Source organism: Somniosus microcephalus, chromosome 24, assembly GCF_052327205.1.
Source record: "Somniosus microcephalus isolate GS21.2 chromosome 24, FLI_Smic_1.0, whole genome shotgun sequence".
Taxonomy (NCBI): domain Eukaryota; kingdom Metazoa; phylum Chordata; class Chondrichthyes; order Squaliformes; family Somniosidae; genus Somniosus; species Somniosus microcephalus.
In genome coordinates this window covers 30,869,239-30,889,819 of record NC_141010.1, presented here as the reverse complement: position 1 = coordinate 30,889,819, position 20,581 = coordinate 30,869,239, and the positions used below count along the sequence as shown (strand labels likewise).

Sequence of the window (20,581 nt, the reverse complement as noted above, 5' to 3'; positions counted from 1 at the left end):
GGCCTTGCCCACATCCCATGAACGAATAAATAAAGTCTCTACATTTCAAATGAATTCATTGTATGTGAGATGTAATGAACAACAATATAAATCCAAGTCCCCCTTTCTCCCCCAAAATAGCCGATTGATAAATCTCAGTGTTTTGAATTAGAGGAAAAGTGAGATGGTTGTAGAACTCCATTTAAAAACTAGCAGATCTGGCCATGACTGAGTGTGTATAATAATTTCGATTTATTGATTAATATTCATTTACAAATGAATGGCAACTACAACATTGGTAGTCTTAGTCAATTCATCGTTCAACTATTTTATGCAAAAATCCTTGAAAAAAATGAGATTACATTATTTACATTTGCATGATCATTTTATCTTGTCAAGCTACTCAGTAAATGAAATAACAACGGTACAGTATATCTGAGGCTCACACTATCCATTAAAATGCGTCAATTTAAATCTGCATAACAGACCTTTCAGATTAATTTATTCCGTCGGGGGATGCCTGTGCTGGGGGGATAGTCACTGTTCTCTTCGTGCTCAATTGTCAGCACCAAGCACTCCCAGATTCAGGTACAGCACAGGTAGATGTGGTTCAGAGCTCCCACTAGATTCATCTGAGCTTCATCTTCAGAACAACTACCGACTGCTTCCCCGCCATATTTGTCATGGTTCCTGTGAGTGAAAGTGCCAACCTGTGAAGCCTGCTGCTTGGGTAAAAGACCGAGCCTCATTTTGTGTACGAAGCAAGCAGAGAAGAGACACTTTCAACCCATCATTATGGGATCCATTTGTATCCAGGGGCCATGAATAAAAGGAGAGTTTTAGGCGCCAATGGTCAAAGGTTAGCTCTAACCCTCCCCCCACCCCCCAGCACCAAGCATTCCCTTCAAAAGGCACTTTCTATTTGTTTTAAAATGCCCCGTTTCTCATAACATCTGCACAAACTGTGACCATTGAGATTGACGTCGGCAATATGTACAATCCTACGTGGTGACTGATTGCTGTGATATTCCTGCCATTATCCTTCATTAATGTCTAGGAAATGGTTCTTGCTTCAAATAAAACTGTGGGGGAGAAAAACATTTTCTTGCCAATTTCCTCTCATCCCTTCCTGAAGGTATTGATTGCTTTCTGAGACCACTGTTCCACAGGTGCTGATTGTCCTTATTCATGTGTGAGCTTTGACCGAGAGTTGCAGCAAGCTGTTCAACTGTCGAGGTAAGACGGCGGAGCATAACCTTGTCCTCATACAATACCTACATGTATACTTCCAGCAAGAGTCACTGGATAACAATTGGATGTGGGAGACTCTGGCCCATTCTATTTTTCCCGCTCCCCCCTCTCCCCAACCCTGGAGGGGAGAAGCTAACTGTGGTTTGTCACGAGCACTCTATTAGCTAACCCAGCACAATTAGGGGGATAAAACCTGCTCTGTATGGCTCGGCTACTTATTCGATAAACCTCCTGAACCGTCGGGGTGGCTTTCTGAACATTAATTCAGCAATAAATGTAGCCAGGTTGGCATTGGGAAAGGGAGAGGGTGTGGTGAGGGGGAAGAGGCTGAGATGCCTGAGAGGCCATTTACCCACTTTTCAGATGCCTGTGACCCAACTGTTCAGCTGGATTTTACAAACGGCAACTTTGTTCCCAGGGCAAGAGCCACAACATCTGACCTAAGCAGTGAGTGAATGTTCAGCAGTCAGACAGATGGCGGTAACTTGGTTTTGCGTCCCAACACTGCCTTGGTTTCTGCTGGTTTATTTCTCTCACAAGCCCCTGTTGAATCTGCCGTCAGATTCTATATAAAGCATCCACTACATGCTGCATAAAGACCCTTTGAGCAGTTAGTTATTGAAAAACAAACCACATCATACAGTAGGTCTGCACACTCACTGTGGGTATTACAGTCCAAGGCTACCCTGTGGTTTGCTTAACATTAAAACACTGTACTGTCATTTATCTAGCTGTCCTTTAAAAAAAAAACCTAAGAGGTGGCTCTCCCAATGCCTGAGTTGGCAAAGGCAGTACGTAACTGAACCATAGCGACCACAAGGTGCCAGATTTGATTCTCAGTTAGTGCTGAGTTAACTGATGTTAGCTAGGGCTAGGGTTACTGCTCCTGGATGCTATCAGTGAGCCTTGTGTGTATGTGTGGATCTGATCACTCTTGGGTGTGATTTTCCCGCATTAAGTGGCCTGCCCACACCCACTGCCTCGGCTCACTCATGAAGAACTGCCACAGTGGGTGCCCAGTATCCATCAAATCGTACCCCAGCAGTCAATGCTTTCAGTGGCAGAGGAAAAAAAACGAAATCTAGAAAGCCGTGACAATATTTTTAAAACTCGGTTCTCCTTTTGTTTCTCCATTTCATTTTGTACATCCACTCCTTGGCATCAACCTTCAGCTGGCATGGCCAGGATAAACTGGCTGAGATCATCTTCCAACAGAAGGGTACTTCAGCTAAGATTACATGATAAGATTTAATGTAAAATAAAACCCATTGCATAGAATACAATGACATTGCATTCACAGTGGCAGCATGCAACCTACTTGCTCACCTTGCTGGCTACAGGATGCCAGGTATATCAAAGTAAGCAGCCTCGGCCTTGACCTCAAAATAAAGGAAAATTGGTTCACACACTAATTTATATATATTTTTAATGGCGATCTTAAAACTATTGATTGTCCCAGACTTGCAGAATTCAGGTGCAACATGCTTAGAACTTGCCTACAGTGGCAATGTACCTTGGGGAGCTGGATTCTTTAACCGTGCATTGTAAATATCATGCTCCCTTCGCAGAGCTCTCATCCCTACAAATACTAGCAAAAGTTACGGCGTATGACTATCCTTAAAAGCCTCTGACCACACTAGTCCCTTTTCCTTCAGTCTCGCGGAAATAGGACAAAAGCAACAATTGGCCAGCTTGCAACTAATGTGGTCACTGTGGAACACACCAGAAGTGATTAGTACATTGCTATGTTTGAAGTAGTCAATCTAAAATACATCATGAATGAATAATTTATATATTGCGATATCCATTGCTCAACACAAAAGGTAGCTTTAACCATTCCTCAGTCCTATAGCTACCAGTGCACTCAGCTTGATCACCTCTTCACCGATATTACACCACCTCTACGCTGCTTAGTGCACCCATTACGTGAGAGTAAGTAAGAGTTTTAAACAAAACCTTCTATCCAGTAGAGACTCTAAACTAAAGCTGCGGCTTTGCTCCTCGTGTTTTTGCTCCTCAACTTATTTACAACCTGTTGCCTCACTGTCAGCTGTGTATTATCCCATTTTTATGCTGTACTTGTCAATTTCACAAGTAGGTTATTTCTCCCATCGGGCACATGCTGGAACTATTTAGCAATGGTACAGAGAGTGTGACATAAATAATGTGAGCGACACATCATTGAGCAACACTACCCCACCACCCCGGGACGTCATAACCTGCAGGCACGGAGGGGCGAGGAAACGGATTTGGGTTCAGCCGAACTAAAGCTCAACCTGAGCTGGCTATGTGGGCAAAATGGAAAGCACAAGATAACAAATGGGAATGAATGCATCCAATGCAGCCAGGAACGCGATGGATGTTGTGCTGATCAAGGTAAGGGGTGTGAGGGGAATGCAATACTGTGTGCTTCGGACACCCAGTGCCAGCATCAAGCTCTCCCAGGTCGCTGCAGACTGAGTGAAACTCCCTCCATTCTGCTCCAACAATGGGGCCTGACGTAAGAAAACTACTAGACACTTGGTCTAAGCGTTAAACAAAGCTTTAATCAACTGTTTCACAACATGGAGGTCTAGTTGTGTCCTTCACTAGTTCCTGTTAAGAATGTCCTGCGCAAGCTGGGCCCGTGCCCGAGAATTTATACTCCCCCTGGACAGCACCACCTGTCATCATTTCATAAGTCTTTCTTTCATGAATGACTGATTCATGTCAGGGCCCAACCCCAATCTCAGAAAATGTTAAATTGTTTCCATTTCCCAAACCAGCCATCCAGTTGGCTCTTGGACATTGTTCATTAGTGCCAAGTTTTGTGCCAGTTTTATGTTGTGGGCCTGTGCTCACTAGGAACTAGATACATAATGCATTAAAAAAAAGTATAGTCCGAATACCGATATCAGGGTTTACGTCTGGCTGGATTTCATCAAATCCCTGAAATTTGAGCTGGCACGGGCTCGACGGGCTGAATGGCCTCCTTCCGTGCTGTAACCATTCTAGGAAGAGCTCAGTCCCATGTTTGTCCCTAGCCAGTGGACCTGTAATCTAGTTTTCAATAATCTGCCGCTCATCATTATTCTATGCTTAATGTGTGTAACTGTAAAATATCTAACTGTACAGCTACAAGGTAATCACTAATAATAACTGACAAGGCCACAACCCATAGAACAGATTTCTAAGGCGAACTAAAGGTACTCTCCCCAGATTTTCTGTACATTGTACAGAATAATTACAAAGGCCCGATATTTATACTACAATCCGTTTGATCCTGAAACAGGATCATCCCAATTAAAAAAAAAACCTCCAGTTTAAAAAGGTGTCCACGTGTCAAAGATTGGACCTTTTTACATGAAGTGAACCAAACAGACGGCCAGTCAGCTTGATCATTGAGAAAATGGACTGAGTGCTCCATTCAGGATTATGTCTGGACCTGGAATTCTATCTGATAGGAAGTGATTTAGCGCATTCAAATTTCATGCATGGAGTGTTATGTGGAATTTCTACCGTACTTACACTGTTGAGTTAGTCCAGAATAGAAAATCTCCGCTTGGTGACCGTAAGCTGCTTTTCTGCTCACTGTAGCTATGCAGCAAAGCAACGCCCCTGCTTTTCAAGTAAATGTTGAGTTTTGCTTCCCCCTTCCGATTTTTCCAGACTTCTCTAACATTACAGTCTACTCCTCTTGATTCAAAGTTGCTTAATTCAGATTATTTGATAATTCATTCTTTTTAAGCACTGAATTTCTACTTTGTTGTTATTCACATTCAAATTATTAGATAATACTTTTTTTTTAAGCGCAAAACCACTTTGCGTTATGAGGATCAGACTGCATCTCCAAAGCAGATTGGCCCTCCCCTTTGAAAATATAGGGAGTAAAGTATTCCTCTCTAAAACCCGTTTCTTCTGGTGTGAGTCCAGATTTCAGATTTTTGGTGAGTGCAACATTTGTTTACCAGCCAATTTTCCAGCCAAGTGTCAGCCTTTGTCTGCCACACATTCTGTCTGCAGCAGGAGAACTGCCGCTGCGAAAATAACAGGAGGCCCCCAAATCGAAAACCAACCCTCCAAATGGCTCCAATTAATGTTGATTAAAGAAGAATCTTAAAAAGTCAAAGTGGCAATAAAGTAAAGATGCTCCCACTATAGAGCGGGAAAACAATCAGATCGAAGGGAGAAAATAAGGAATATCTGTGCACCTGAATGTCGGGTATATTTCCTAAAATGTTCCGACGGATTTCATGAGGAAACTTACGTCATGAAGCTCAACAAAAAAGCACAAAATAACAGTTTTTTACAAAACATATTGAAAAGAACAAACAAGAATATTTAATGGGCTAGTGCCTTGCTCGACTTGCTGCTTGTTAGGGACAAATGAGAGAGCTAAAAAAAAACAGCTTTGTCTCAACCAACAAGAGTAGCTTGCACAATGTGTCTATGTAGTGAGGTGAGATTTATGTAAGAAAGAAACAGACAAGCCAACCAATGTTCTAAAATCATATACGCTATGACTTTATATCCCCAGTTATTTGATATATGCATGTCCGAAGCAACAGATTCTAACTTATAATTACTACCAGTTTCTAATAGTTATTGCAGTGCAATTAGAGAGATTAAAAACCAAATATTCTCCTTGTTGTTGATCAATACATGTATCCTTTGTTGTAGCGCTGTGAATTGATGCAGCCAGTGTCTGGCATGTAGGTGGTGTTCTCATCCAGGTGAGACAGGGGTACAGTGTCTTCTTCGTTCACATGTCGATCGAATTCAGACTTCAGCAGTGGCCGCTGATTGTCGGGGAATGCCAAAGAGAAGAGCGCTTCAGGTTCACAGACGAACTTGTACACGTATCGCTCGCCAGCCACCTGCAAACAGCAAAGGCCATTGGAGTACACTGGAGGACACTTATCTGTTCTATACAAGGACAGCAGCAATTTCAGAGCTTGATGCTGGCTTCAAAGATGCTCTGTTTTAATTAATGTTTTGTTTGCAAGTTTCCTCCCCTCCTGCCTTGATGGTTTATAATGAAATCAATCTTGCATGATTGCCAGCAGCCATTTTTCATGTATGAGTTTAGGCATGAGGTTTGACATGGAGTGCATCACAGAAAGCCTCAGTCAATTTCCACACAAACATGCACTTTCCAGGTGCCTCACTGGGTAGTGAACAGGAGTGAAACTCTGGCTAATTTCACCCCTCTCCAGTGCAGAAATGCCAAGGCCAATTGTAATGGCTCAGATGAGATCAGATAACAGCACAGAACAAGGATCTAACCTGGCTCATTTCCACACCAGGTAGTGCACTTACTTAATGGAATGCCACTCAATGTTTAAAGCAAGTCTAGAGTGGAAAGGACCTCCACAATAGGTTGCAACATTTTGGCACTTGAACTCAGTTCCTGTGCCGGAGAATTGGGTGGAAAGCTTTTTTTACCCTTTCCTTTCCCCATCAAAAAAACTAATTAGTGCTACAATTAGGAAGCAGTCTCAATCCAACGGCCAGTAGATGGGAGTCCATGGTAAGTACAGAAAATAAAGACTTTCCATCATATTACCAATTCTCTACAAACCGTTTACAGTTTTTCTTTTATTTCTTCCATTGTTTTTCGCATCTGACTTCTCACTATTGCCTATTCCTGCCAATTTCTCTCCTGGACTCAGTCAGGCAACTGTTAGGTGAACTGATTGACTAAGAACTCCAAAAGGACATGTTAAAAACTGCAAGGGAACGTCCAGTTTAGCTATGTAAGGACACTAAGCATCCTGGTCCCATAATACAAACACCTCTAACTCTGTGGAGTTCCAGGGAGGGGGAAGGGGAGTATGAACATGCTTGCTTTCTTAAGATCACAACTAAAGCTATAGCTTTCTCCCGGAGGTATTTATCCTGACCACATTCCCTGTCCTTTTACTCTACCCCAACTCCACCCCATCCCGACAAGATGGATCACTCTGCAACCCTGCTGCACCCCTACATAGAGTCCCAGCTGTGCCATGCTGAACTTCAATTATGGTATGGGAGATTCAAATATTGGAGATTAAACTGAAAGCCATGACTCACTGGGCTGCAAAGCTAGTGCTCTCCTTTGGGTATGCATTGGAGCCTGTCCGTGATCTGGCTCCTGGGAGTTGTAGTCTTGTTTGGTGATACGCAACAGAATGCGTTGCAGTCCGAGATGGAGATTGGTGTCAGGAGAGGGTTGAGGGTTAGCTGGCTGGGCAGGGACCGGGAGCTTTAGAGACCTGTCATGCTAGTTGTGGAAGGGGTGGGAGGGAGGGGAAGAATTATTGGGGCTAAATTTATAGATAAACATTTTTTTCTGAATATTTTATGCTATTAAATTTTATTTTTAGGGCAATATAGTGGGTCTTAAACATTTAACTAATAAAGAAGAAAAATGACAGACTTGACATTCTTGATGCAGACACTAGCCATGATAAGCAAGGAATTTCATCATAAAGATGCTCACTTTAATAATTGTATTAAACTAACCTTTTGCATGATGCCCTTCTCATAATAGTAGCGAAGGGAACGGCTAAGTTTATCATAGTTCATGGCTGGTCTGTTCTTTTGCATTCCCCAAAGTCTTGCCACCTGTAAAATAAAAGAAGATGATTGGTACAACGTGTGCACAAAGAATGAATGATCCTGGTTTTCTCTATCAAATTATGGGCGGGTAGTAACGGAGCTGTCCTATTGTTATGTAGACGATGAGCTCTTCTCTGCAGTCCAATTTTGTGAACTCAGAAGTTTGTGTCGGTTCAATCACCTCCCCCTCAGCAACACTAAAGTGCTGCCATTAAACAGGATAACAAAGCAGGCCACCTGGGGCCTAGCAATAGGCTATAGGAACTAAAGCATCTGTCTACATTCACATGGTAGGTTAGCATCTTGGATGTAGCCCTGTTCTCAGAACATTTGTTCTGATGAAGAGTCCAACTCAAAATGTTAACCTACCTTTTTTCTTTACAGCTGTTGAGGTACCTGCTGTGTAGTTCCAGCACTTTTTGTTTCCTTTCAGGTTTTCAACATTTGCAGTTTAACAAAAAAATGTATATACACTTGGTACTCTACTGAGCTGGGTACCCACCTAAAAACTTCAGATAATAAGTGTTGCCCTCACTTTCATGGCATAAGTAGAATATTACACAACTGCCACATAGGGAAAATATCTGCTTGTGGTGTGGCCTACATAACCGACCCACATGAGCATGGGTTCATGAGGCCAAATCACTTTGAGAATATTTTCCATATCCCACAGATGAATATCGTTAATGTAACAGTATCTGAAAGAAAGACTTGCATTTATATAGTGCCTTTCATGACCACTGGACGCCCCAAAGTGCTTTACAGCTAATGAAGTACTTTTTTGAAGTGTAGTCACTGTTGTAATATAGGTCTGTGCAGCAATCAATACAGTTAGATATGATCTGGAGATCAAAGACCCAACAAACTGCTAAAACCATGGCTATTAAAAGCATGGGTGGCCAACAACAAGTTATGAATGTGAATCTTGGGCAATAAGACAGTTGGTGAGAGGACAAATCGTCGAAAGCGTCACATTCAACATTAACATGGCAGGGCAGGTTAACAGAGGTTTCATAAGAAAGTAATGCAAAGTGGCTGCAGCTGTTAGCTGATCTGTTCGGGACAGTAGATTGGCGTCAGCGCTGCTGGGTTCGAGAAGAGAGAAAAGCAAATCAGTTGACTCCTTATTGCTATCCAGTGGCACTTGCTGGAAGTGTGGGTTTGGCTGTAGAATAGTATGCCGACACTCACTATCAAGGCTCACCAATGAAGAGTGGTCACTTGGGTAAGGTACTGGACAGCAGTCGACACCTGTGGAACCAGAACCCCACGAGGAGTTGAGAGCAAGGGAGAATATTGACATGGGAAAAATTTACAATGGACGAGATGGCAGGCTAATCGTTCAGTGGTTAGGAGCAGAAACAGCAATTCAATGCTACGTCAGAGAAATGGCAAGTCAGGTGACGGCACCAGTTAGTGCTCACTGTATGCAAAGAACTGGCTTGCTGACTTCAAGAATATTTTTTTCCTTCAAATTTTATTCCTTGCTTCCATCCTCTCTTGAAGGCACCACCTGGGGTACAGTTTGATGGGTGCCCACAGCCATCCAATACCTCACCCAAGGGGCCATTCTTCAGGTGTGACCCTGGACAGTGGGTGGTCTTTGCTATTGACCACTGGGCCATTAATATTTCCTACAGCTACAATGACAATGAACACATTGTAACAGAGTTGGTTACATTACAGATGCACACTGGGGTGGTTTGTAACAATCTTTGGTAAGTAGTGTTAGAGAAGCAGAGATCAGCATCACCATTCACCTCTACCTGTGCGCAGGATTAAATAAAAGTAAATTAGCTACTACTGTCCCCCTAAAAGGACAGTACATATTTAGATGTTCCAAGGGTTAAACCATTTTAGTACATTAACCAATATACTATCAAGTATTAGTTTAACAATATGCCCCCGAATGTATTATATTTTCTGTAAGCTTTGAGCACCAAGGGAGATTAACGTTGTTAAATGGAACCATCAATTACACATGGACACTAATGGACATGTCACTGATCTTATCAGTCTATTGCTTTGATGTGAATGTTATGATTTTTCAACTGTCAGCACCTGGCCCTGGGTAGAGAATGATGCCATTTCCATGTCAGCAAATAAAGATGATGCATGGCCTAGAGGAAAGCAATAGCTCATCATGGGTTATGTGTGGGCCCCAGGGCATAAGAGTAAAGGCAGACCTTGCAATGTTAACAGCTTGTGGTAGCTCCCCTACTGGCTGAGTGCGTAGGTGCGGAACTGAGCCAAAGAGGTCAGGAAGGACCCGGGTCCAATCGCATATCTGTGCGAAGATAGTTCATCTCAGTTCTGAAGCCTTGGGCTAGGGAGAAAATAAATTCCTTGAGAATTCCCACTTCTCGTTGCTATCCAGTGACTACTGCCAGAAAGCGCATGTGTGTAGACAGAATGGCCTAAAAATTCGGTTGCTTTTTAGGCCATTCTGTCTAAGTGGGCACTAATGGGGTGCAAAGCAACTAGCGCCTGGGCCGCGAAATTCAGCAGGAGGCTAGCGGCAGCGGTAACCGTTAGCTCCCTGCGGCACTGTGCCGCCGGTGATGACATCATCACCGTGCGCAGCACCCCGCTCGGGCCCCGGCTGCGATCTTTGGTAGCGCCCCCCCTGACTTACTGTCGGACACTATGTCTGACAGGGTCAGGGGGACCTACCTGCGGCCGGGGCGGCGCAAATTAAAGCGGAGGTGCCGGGCGGCCATTTTTGTTGCTGCCCGCCTGCCAGCACCTGCCCTCTCTGCCGTCCCCGGCCTCCTGATCAGTCCCCCCGCAGAGTGCCAGCTGCACTCCGTGAGCCCGGCACTTCTCTTGAGGGCCGGGCTTTTTTGCCAGCACTCCGATCCCTGGTGGCCCAGCGGGGCCCCGGGTCACGCTGCGCAAGGCCCCTCCCGTTTAATAAGGGGAGGAAGGCCTGCAGTACCGCGGCGCGACGTGCCGCAGAGCATGGCGCTGCGGCACGTAGCGCCCCAAGAGGGAGGTGGGGTGCTTCCAGTAGCCATCAATTACACATGGACACTAATGGGCATGTCACTGATCTTATAATGTGAACGTTATGATTTCGGTAAATTTCGGCCGCGGGGGAGCTAATTTTTTCAGGGCGCTGAAAGTAGCGCCCCGGCGCAGTTAGCGCCCCAAAGCGGGCATGACCCGATTTTTCCCCCAATGAGTCAAGGCTGTGATGCACGCCCGCAGTTGAATAGCCTGCCAATGCACACAGTCTAGGTTCACACAGTGGCCATTTTGGTGCGATGCCAGCAAGAGCCAGCGTCTTTGGGAGGGAGAGGAAGGGAGAAATCTTAGCACAGGAGGAGAGAGAGCCCGTAAATCATAAGTGGTCAGGCGCTAACTAATGTGCTAAATGACAGGCACCACAGTGATGCCAATGTTACAGAGCAGTGTGGTGCAGGTATAGCCTCCACTCTGCTGAGTTATTGCACTCAACTGGGCTGGTGTGACAGAGTGGAGACCGGATACTTTCCCCACCGGAAAGCAGGGGAAAAATTCAGAGGGAACATCATCACTCAGCCTTTTCTTTTGCTTTTCAGCAGCCACCTCGATACAAACAGAGGCCTTGGGAGAATCTACCAGCTATATGCATAGGGGGTAAGTGGCCTGGTGAGATGAAAATGGGAGAAAAACTAGGGACTGTAAAGGGCTATCGTGCTTGACGCAGTTCCATTGATACCAGTCATCATCGAGTGGCCATTCTTTGAGTAAGTGTCGCAGGCTGTTCAACCTTTAGGCATCGCAGCTGAGCTCAAACCTATCCTTGGCTGATTCCCGCACACCTGTGTTTGCCAGCAGAGATCACTGGATAGATAGTGGGACTGAGATCCGTAACCAATTCCTCCCCTCCCCCCCACGCTTCCATTAACTGGTTCCTAGCAAGTGTCGCAAACTCAGTGAGCTACTGCAGGATAGAAAAATGTTGTTTTCTTGAGTGGAACTTACTGGGAGGAGCCAAATAATCAGCACAAGGAATTGCAGAGCATTCACAATCCAGAAACAGAAAATCAAGCTGACACTCATCGTTTAGGCTGTAAATGGCCACATGGATGAGGTACCAGAGGGGTGTGAGCATCTGTGGAACTATACCCCGAACAGTGAACAATAGTCAGGAGAGGAGGACAGAAAACTCAGCACGCAGGTTTAGGTGGACTGTGACTAATTAATGGGCAGAGGTATCCATATGTGCTTAGTTTTCATAGGCAATCCTGATCTGAGCAGAACATTTCTTGACAAACTACTTAAATGGAATCATTTATCAGAATTTAACTGTGTATTTTATTTCATGGTCTGAAAGTTCCTGCTCTATAACTCAAATTTACATTCATTAATAACCGTTTCAGTTATCTTTCAGTGTTCTCTCCTTGTCCTGAAGAAATTTATTTGAAATATTACATTATAATGGGTATTATAAATCAAGTAGAAAGCTAGCTAATCAAGTTGCAGTCTTGGCAAGTGTACCCTCTATAATGAAACTTCGCAAGAGCACCTTTCAATTATCCTGTTTTAATCAGACCATCTGTGCATTAAACAGCGCTGTTGGGAAAATCGGCACTGTTGCACTCAAATCCCAAGGTGGCAAAATCAGCCGCATTGTCAGTTCTTAATGGAAATTGGCAGAAAATCAAGACTCCAAATTGCACTGCTGATTGCTGCTATGACTGACTACGCTGCCTCGCCCCAGCCACTTGGCTCAGGGCTCCATGAGCAGCACTCAGCTCTGTTGCACCTACCAGCAAAATCAAATGGAGCTGCAACAGTGGATCCACCAACTGAGCTGGTTCACAGATTTCCCCCAGTGCACCCACCTGCAGCTCTGGCCGATGGGATATGTCACAGAATCAATCAATAAACCTCCCCCGACACTAAGCAGCCCAGCTGCAGAGGTGAGCGAATGTGTGGCTAATGGCAACACGTAATCAAAGGTTCACGCTAACAAGGTGGATCTACAAGGTGGACAACCTGAGAAGATTTCTGCCCACCCCGCCCCGCCCTTTCGCCCTAAATTAAACAGAAGCTAACTTTATTTTCTTTGCTGTCCTTCCAAGAATCAATTGTCTCCATACTAGTTTCCCAGTTGACAATGGAAATGGAAGAATTTGTTTTAGAAAACTGCACTCCCAGTGGGACCCTCAGCCACTAGGAGTGCAAATTGTGAATTTGGGCATAATGGATGGAAAATCTGGGGAGTGTGTGGCCAAATTCCCAGGATGCACTCCTAGCAGGTGCCATTTTGTAAAGTTTGCCTCCAATTGTTTATACAAAGCAGCTGCAACCAGATTTCAGTTGATTTTGGAGCTGCCTCAAAATGCAGGGTAACAGGGTGTCTATGAATGCAAGATCATTGCAGTGTAATCTACGATTTAGAATTGAACCCCAGAAAGTCTATTCACATAAAAGCTGAATTTTGTACCACTTCTCGTTAAACTATAGTTTAAAATTCAGTTTAGGCATCCTTCCTATATAATCAGGATTGTGCTCAACTATTTGAGATTCAGGCCAATGATATATGTGAGATATTTGACATTGTCACATTATCTCAGTTGCTATTTTGGCTGACGGTGTGATTTTCGTTGTAATTGATTCATTTTCCAGTGCTAAGCTGGTTATAATGGCTCCGTCCTCGAGTCTGTTTTGGCTCTTACAGGGGTGACATCATAACAGAGCAAAAATCAATGGTAAACTTTTAAAAACGCTTGCTTTTAATCATTCTTGAAAGTTAAATAGTTTGAAATTCAAACTAGATTTTTTTTTGAGAGAGTGAGTGATAGATAGAGATATCTCTCTCACCTACAGAGATCTACACCTGAAACAGATTCTGCGTAGGTTAGAGGAGGTTAAAAACTCTGGAGTAATTTAAGAACCAGTTGGCTGCTGTGCAGGTGGGGGAGAACACTATTAGGCTCTTTCCAGATGGATAAGCAAGGATAAGCCGAATGGCCTTCCTCAACTGTATCTGTCTTGTGATTGCACCTCCCTTTGCTGTGGCTCAGTGGGTAGCACTCTTTCCACTGAGTCAGAAGGCCGTGGGTTCAAGTCCCACTCCAAGTCCCACTCCAGGGACTTGAGCACAAAAATCTAGCCTGACACTCCAGTGCAGTGCTGAGGGAGTGCTGCACTGTCGGAGGTGCCGTCTTTCAGGTGAGATGTTAAACCGAGGCTCTGTCTGCACTCTCAGGCGGACGTAAAAGATCCCACGGCACTATTTTGAAGACGAGCAGGGGAGTTATCCTTGGTGTCCTGGCCAATATTTATCCCTCAATCAACATCACTAAGACAGATTATCTGGTCATTATCACATTGCTGTTTTTGGGACCTGGCTGTGCTCAAATTAGCTGCCGTGTTTCCCACATTACAACAGTGACTACACTTCAAAAAGTACTTCATTGGCTGTAAAGTGCTTTGGGACGTCCGGTGGTCGTGAAAGGCGCTATATAAATGCAAGTCTTTCTTTCAACAGGCACGTTTCCTTAACTAAGCTACTCTATAATTAGTTGCTGGAAGTTATAGGAAAGCCCAACATTATTCACCACAGACTGGCTTTTGGAATTTTTTATTTGGAATGATCTAACTGCTCACCGTAATGTTATCAACATAGATGATATATTATGGCTGTTCCAGGTCCCTAATGTACAGTGATACATTGACAGGCAGTGTGCAAGTGAGCTCTGTCAGGCCTTGTCTAATCGTTTCTTTATTATTTCTTTCAAATGTGTATTTTCTTTTCAATCTATATCTGTTTTATTTAAAAGTTTTGCCAATGTGCATATTTCCTGTAAGTGTCACACTTACCTCCTGTAACAGTGCCTGCTGCACCTATTTCCATCAGTTTTTCCATCATGTCTCTCCACCACGTATTCCTGTCATGCTTAAACTCTCTCACAGTTGCTGCTCTTTCCTATCACTACTGCTCCCCGGCTGTAAACACGATCAGACCCCAACCTCAAGCGCCGAGGATCCCACCCTGATACCAAAAGGGGCATTCTCAGTAATTGCTGGAATTCACCTTAAAATTCTTCGAATGTGTTTTCAATGCTTTTAAAAGCACCAAAAGCACACTTGAACTATTTTAAGCTGGTTCCTGGCAATAGCCAGCAATGTAGCTTTATAGGGATTGCAGGTGAACGGCTCAGACCTTCAAGTTTGAGGCTGCGGGCCCAGTCCGGGCAGGGAGGGTTCTGGTCAAAGAAAGGGAGGGGTGTGGTGGTGGAGAGGCAGTATTGGAGGGGGAGAGGGGAGTGGTTTAAAGATTTCCACCTCGGGTTGTGTTTTGAATAATATAGGTTCTCCCAGGTCATGCTGGGGAAATACTTAAAAGCAACACCCCCCCCCCCCACTCAAACACCCATGACTTTCCCAATCCCAGGCTCCCTCCTACTGACTCTCGCTGCTTCCACTCCCTGCTGAGCACTCATGCTTTCCCTCCAATGATGACCTACCCGTGAAAGAAATCCTATCATCGTACTTTAGGCAGCAGAACTCTGCAAACCCCCTCCCCTGCCATTTCAGTACTGACACATCCCAAGATCACTCTCCCACTACTACCATACCCAGTAGCCTCTCCAACACCCTGAGACGCCCCTTCACACTTCTCCTACGCTCAAAGGCTCTCCCTGGTGCCATATCCAGACAACCCTTCCACTCCTATCAGGCCCTGGTATCCCTTTCCTAGTGCTCTCATACATCACAACTGCCCCTTCCAATGCTCCTCGCCATTCTCCCAGACCCATAAACCCTTTCCAATGCTACCATACCCATAACCCTCAGTCACAAACTCCAGGACTACCCAACTAAACCGTACAGATCCAACTTCCCACGCCTGCCATATGTTGATCCTATAAACCAGATATAGGCGATACGATTGACTGTATAGTTAAACAAACCTTTAATGGTGATCAAGGCCAGTGATTTACAGTTTCTACACAAATAGACACATGATAGAACTCAAGACATCACTAACACTCCCACATTACTTTAATAAAAACACAATTTCACTTAAATCACTGTGATAAAATTCTATATCACATGGGATAAAATAATGACTCGCCATAAGCAAAGCCACAGGAGATTTGTTAAAATATATTTGAATAGTTTAAAATGTTGTCCGTTGTGTCTGTCCATCTGATGTCTCATACATGTGCTCTCTGATTGGTTCAAGCTCATGTTGGAGCTTTCTGATTGGTTCAGTGTTTATACTGTGTTTTTCACAATAAAAATATTGAACCAAAATAACAGATAAAGGAATAAAAAATTGAACTCTCTTTCACGGGCATTTTATCCATGCAAACTTCTGCCCCATTTCCAACTATAATAAACCCTCTGAAAAGTCTTTGAATGTGTTGTCACCTCCCAAATCTGTGCTGTTTTCTCCCACAACTCCATTTGAATCTCTCCAATCAGGTTTTCATCCTTCCCACAGCAACAAAGTCCTAATCAAAGTCACAAAGGACATCCTCAGTGATTGTGAGAATGGTGCATCCTTCCTTGTCCTTCTTGAGCACTCTGCAGCCTTTGACAAAGCTGACCATACCATCCTCCTCCAGCTCCTCTCTTCTGTTGTCCAATGCGGTGGGACTGCTGTTACACGGAACCACTCTCACTTATCTGATCATGGCAAGGACATTTCCAGCAATGGTGCTTGCACCGTCACCTCTAGAGTGCCCCAACAATTCATTTTTGGCTTCCTCCCCCTCCTCATCTACACGTTGCCCCTTGGTGCCATCAGCTGTAGACATGGGTTGAGCTTCCACGTCTACGCTGATGACACCCAGCTTTACCTCTCCACCACCTCTCTCAGCCCCTTCAATTCCTCTGTGCTGTCAGACTGCTTGTCTAGTATCCAGTCTTCATGAGCTTCAAATTCCTTTAGTCAAACATTGGTAAGATCAATGCCATTGTCTTTGAATCCTGCCACAAACTCCGAACTCTTGCCAACAATTTCCCCCTCCATGGCCACTGTCTCTAGCTGAACCAGACTGTTCACAATCCCAGCATCTGGTTCAACCCCAAGCTGAGCTTCTGACCCCATGATTCTCACCTTCACAAAGACCACCTACTCCCACCTCCATAATATCACCTGCATCCATCCCATCTCAGCCCATCTGCTGCTGACACCCTCATCCATGCCTTTGTCACCTCCAGACTCGGCTATTCCAATATTCTCTTGGCCGACTTCCCATCCTCTGCAAACATCAGCTCATCCAAAACTCTGCTGCCTGTATCTTATCCCACCCCGAGTCCCGCTCATCCATTACCCTTGTCCTTGCTGACCTACATTGGCTCCCAGTTCCACTATGCCTCAAATTTAAAAATCTCATCCTTGTGTTTAATTCCCTCCCTGGCCTCGCCCCTCCCCAGCACGGTGGCATAGTGGTTAGCACTGTTGCCTCACAGCACCAGGGACCCGGGTTCAAATCTGGCCTCGGGTGACTGTCTGTGTGGAGTTTGCACATTCTCCCCGTGTTTGCGTGGGTTTCCTCCGGGTGCTCCGGTTTCCTCCCACAGTCCAAAGATGTGCGGGTTAGGTTGATTGGCCATGATAAAAATTGGCCCTTAGTGTTAGGGGGGGATTAAATATGTGGGGTTACGGGGATAGGGCTTGGGTGGGATGGCTGTCGGTGTAGGGACCGGGTGCTAGGGTTTGGATGATCAGCCATGATCTTGTTGAATGGCGGAGCAGGCTCGAAGGGCTGAATGGCCTACTCCTGCTCCTATCTTCTATGTTTCTAACCTCCTCCAGCTTTGCAGCCCCTACCCCGCCCCAACCCGGACCTTGGTTCCTCTAACTCAAGCTTCTTGTGCATCCCCTCACCTCTTTGCCCCATCATTGATGGCTGTGCCATTAGGCCCCATGCTCTGGAAACCCCTTCCTAAATCAGTCTGCCTCACCAGCACCCTCTCATCCTTTGAGCCTCTTTAAAACTCACTTCTTTGACCAAGCTTTGGTCAACCCTCCTAACATTTCCTTCTTTGCCTCAGCATTACAGCTCTGTAATGCACTATTAGAGGCTCTTCTACATTAAAGGCAAGGTTTTGTTTCCTATGTATAGCCCAGCCAACACATGAAAGAGACAAGTCCTAACTTATCTGAAGATCACCTGGAAGCCCACTGCCAACCTCATGACCACCTACACTTCCTGCCTCTCCCTCCTCAGGCATCCCACTACCACCCTCGATTTTCTCATTATCTAGAGCTCCCAATCTGTGTCTTGGCCTCAACTCTCGCATGCCATTCATTCCATACCATTCCTCCCTTTGCAGCAGTAGGCACACCCTGGTCTCATGCTGCTGCTTGATCCCCAGTTTGCCTCAGCTGCTCCCTCCCGATAGCTTCCAGACTTTCATGCCTTAATCTATGAGCAATGCCACTGAAAATGTATTACTTGTCTTACAAGAAGAAAAATCTTCAACCTATATTCTCACCTCTTCTGGTTCAACAAGTTTGAATTCCATGCCTCGACCTGTCCAAGCAATGAAGTTAGAGTTGGATGGATCATCCAGGAGTGCAACTAGGAACTGCCACAGCTGCAGAGAACCCCGGCGCTGGTATAAAGGACCCTCGCGATATGTATTGATTTCCTGTTTGATATCACCTGTCAAACAAAAACAAAATACTAAGTCCAACTTGCTCAGTGAAACCACCAGACAGACTAACAGTACAGGAAACTTTTTTTTATCCGGCACGGACGGGACCGACGTGGTGCCGGTTCATCAAAAATTCCGGATAACCGAACGCTATAGTAAAAGATACGGAGCTGAGAGCTCCGTATAAAGCAACAGACCCTGCAGCTTCAGAACAATGGCCACAAGTTGCAAGCGTCTCTGTAGTTTAGCAACAGCTGCAGCCACACCCTTGCACAGCAACAAATGGAGTAAAAAAAGTAATAAAAGTTACCTGAACCTACTCCTGAATTTTGCTGGTTAACCGAGATTTCCGATTATTTAGGTGCCGGTAAATCGAAAGTTTCCTGTACTATATTGTGAGCTGTCACGTGACAGCTCAAGTAACATACTAATAGTTGTTTTTTCCTTTGTGTAGAGAGCTAGGCCATGCATTTTTATATTGAGAAACCTAGGAGAAGGGCAAAGGTCCACAGAGCAGGACAGACTATGGTTGAAAAGAACACGAGACAGGAGGAGATAAATTAAGTAATAGTGATTAGGTGACACTAAGCTTGGTTGTTTTTTAAACCTTGTAGATTATAGGAGAGAAGGAACACTGAAGGATGTAAGCAGTTCCACAGTTTTGAGGTCCTAGCAAAGAATGATTTAGAGTAGGAGACAACAACAACTTATTGAATTGATATAGTGCCCTTTAACATTTAAAATGTGCCAAGGCACCTCGCAGAGAAATAAAGGATCCAATGCTGAGCCATGGGAGAGGGATTAGGAGAGATGAGAAGGTTTTTACAGAAGGATAGAGAACTCGCGAGGCGAAGCAGTTTAGGGAGGAAGCTCCAGTCAGTGTGGCTGAGGTGATTGAAAGCTCAAACACCGATAGAGGCAGAGGACCAAAAGGTGTGGGAATGGGTGAATGACTGAGGAGGTTGCAGAGGTTGTTGGGGGGGTGGGGTGGAGGGGAGGGAATGGGGGGGTCAGAATTTAAAGACAAAGACTAGGGCCTAGAAATTCAGTTTGGGCCCGCCAGCTGGTTTGCGCCCAAAAGTTAGCGCTGAGCGCGGAGCCAGTTGCGCCCGTCAGATATTCGTTTTTTGCGCCCCAAGTCGGAACCGGGCGCTATTCCAGGGTGTGCCCGCCCCCGCTTGGGGCGCTGAAACTGAATTTCAGCGCTGTAGGCGCCGCTGCGCCACCCGATGCGATGCGGCAGGCTGCGGTACTGCAGGCCTCCTCCTTCTCTTAAGGTGGAGGTGCCTGCAACGGGGAGATCGCCACTGGATTGTGCCGGCAAATGAGCCCGGCACCACGGAGAAGTGCCGGGCTCGCGGAAAGCAGCCGGCAATGCCGCGGGGGGGGGGGGTGGTGGAGGAGGCCGGGGAGGGAGGTGCGGGCAGGCGGCCGCCGAAAAAGCGGCCGGCCGCACCTCCACTTTTATGCGCCCCACTAAGGCTGCAGTAAGGCCCTGGGCTCCGGATGTAAGTAGCGGCCGCCACGGAGGAGGCGGCGGCAACTGAATATGGGATTCGGGCCGGCATCGGGGCGGAACCGGGGCACTGCGCACACCGATGACGTCATCGGTGCCGGCGCAGCGCTACCGGCTACCGCCGCCATTACCGCAGCGCTGAATATCAGCGCGAACTCCTCTATTGGCGCAAAAGCCCTCTTTGGGCGAAAACTGGGCGCAAAGCCAACCGAATTTCTAGGCCTAGGATTTTAAATTGAATGTGTTAGGGGCCAGGGAGCCAATGTAGACCAGCAAGGATGGGAGTGATGGGCAAGCAAGGCTCAGTGTGAATACAATGCAGGCAACTGCTTCTTAAGCAAGTTGGAGTTGAATGAGGATGGAAGATCAACAAGGTGAGCCTCGGAATAATCTGGTCTGGAGGTGACAAAGAACCTCCAGGGTTACAGCAGCATTGGGGTAGCCTAAAAGTCACAGCAGCACTGGGGCTGATGTTGGGATCGAGGGGGTTAATGTTAGAGAGGTGAAAGTAAGCAATCTTGGTGATGGAGATGATGTGGGGCATGAGGCTCAGCTCAGGATTGAACAAACGCCCTTTTGTTCAGCCTGAGCAAGGAGTCCAGGCAGGAGATGGCATCGGCTGAAGGTGCTGAAAACCATGGCGCTGTT

At 45.6% G+C, this 20,581-nt stretch overlaps 1 protein-coding gene across 1 annotated transcript in view; it reads right to left on the bottom strand.

Annotated features, from left to right (window-relative positions):
* Nucleotides 1-208: 208 nt before the first annotated feature.
* Nucleotides 209-20,581, bottom strand: part of etv4 (ETS variant transcription factor 4) — a 118,252-nt gene continuing 97,879 nt past the window's right edge. The window contains exons 11-13 of the mRNA XM_085966386.1: nucleotides 18,256-18,425; nucleotides 7,714-7,815; nucleotides 209-6,086 (exon numbers count right to left, since the gene is read on the bottom strand). Coding sequence (XP_085822512.1) covers nucleotides 5,865-6,086; nucleotides 7,714-7,815; nucleotides 18,256-18,425 — 494 coding nt within the window. The 3' untranslated portion in view covers nucleotides 209-5,864. The remainder of the gene's footprint in view (nucleotides 6,087-7,713; nucleotides 7,816-18,255; nucleotides 18,426-20,581) is intronic.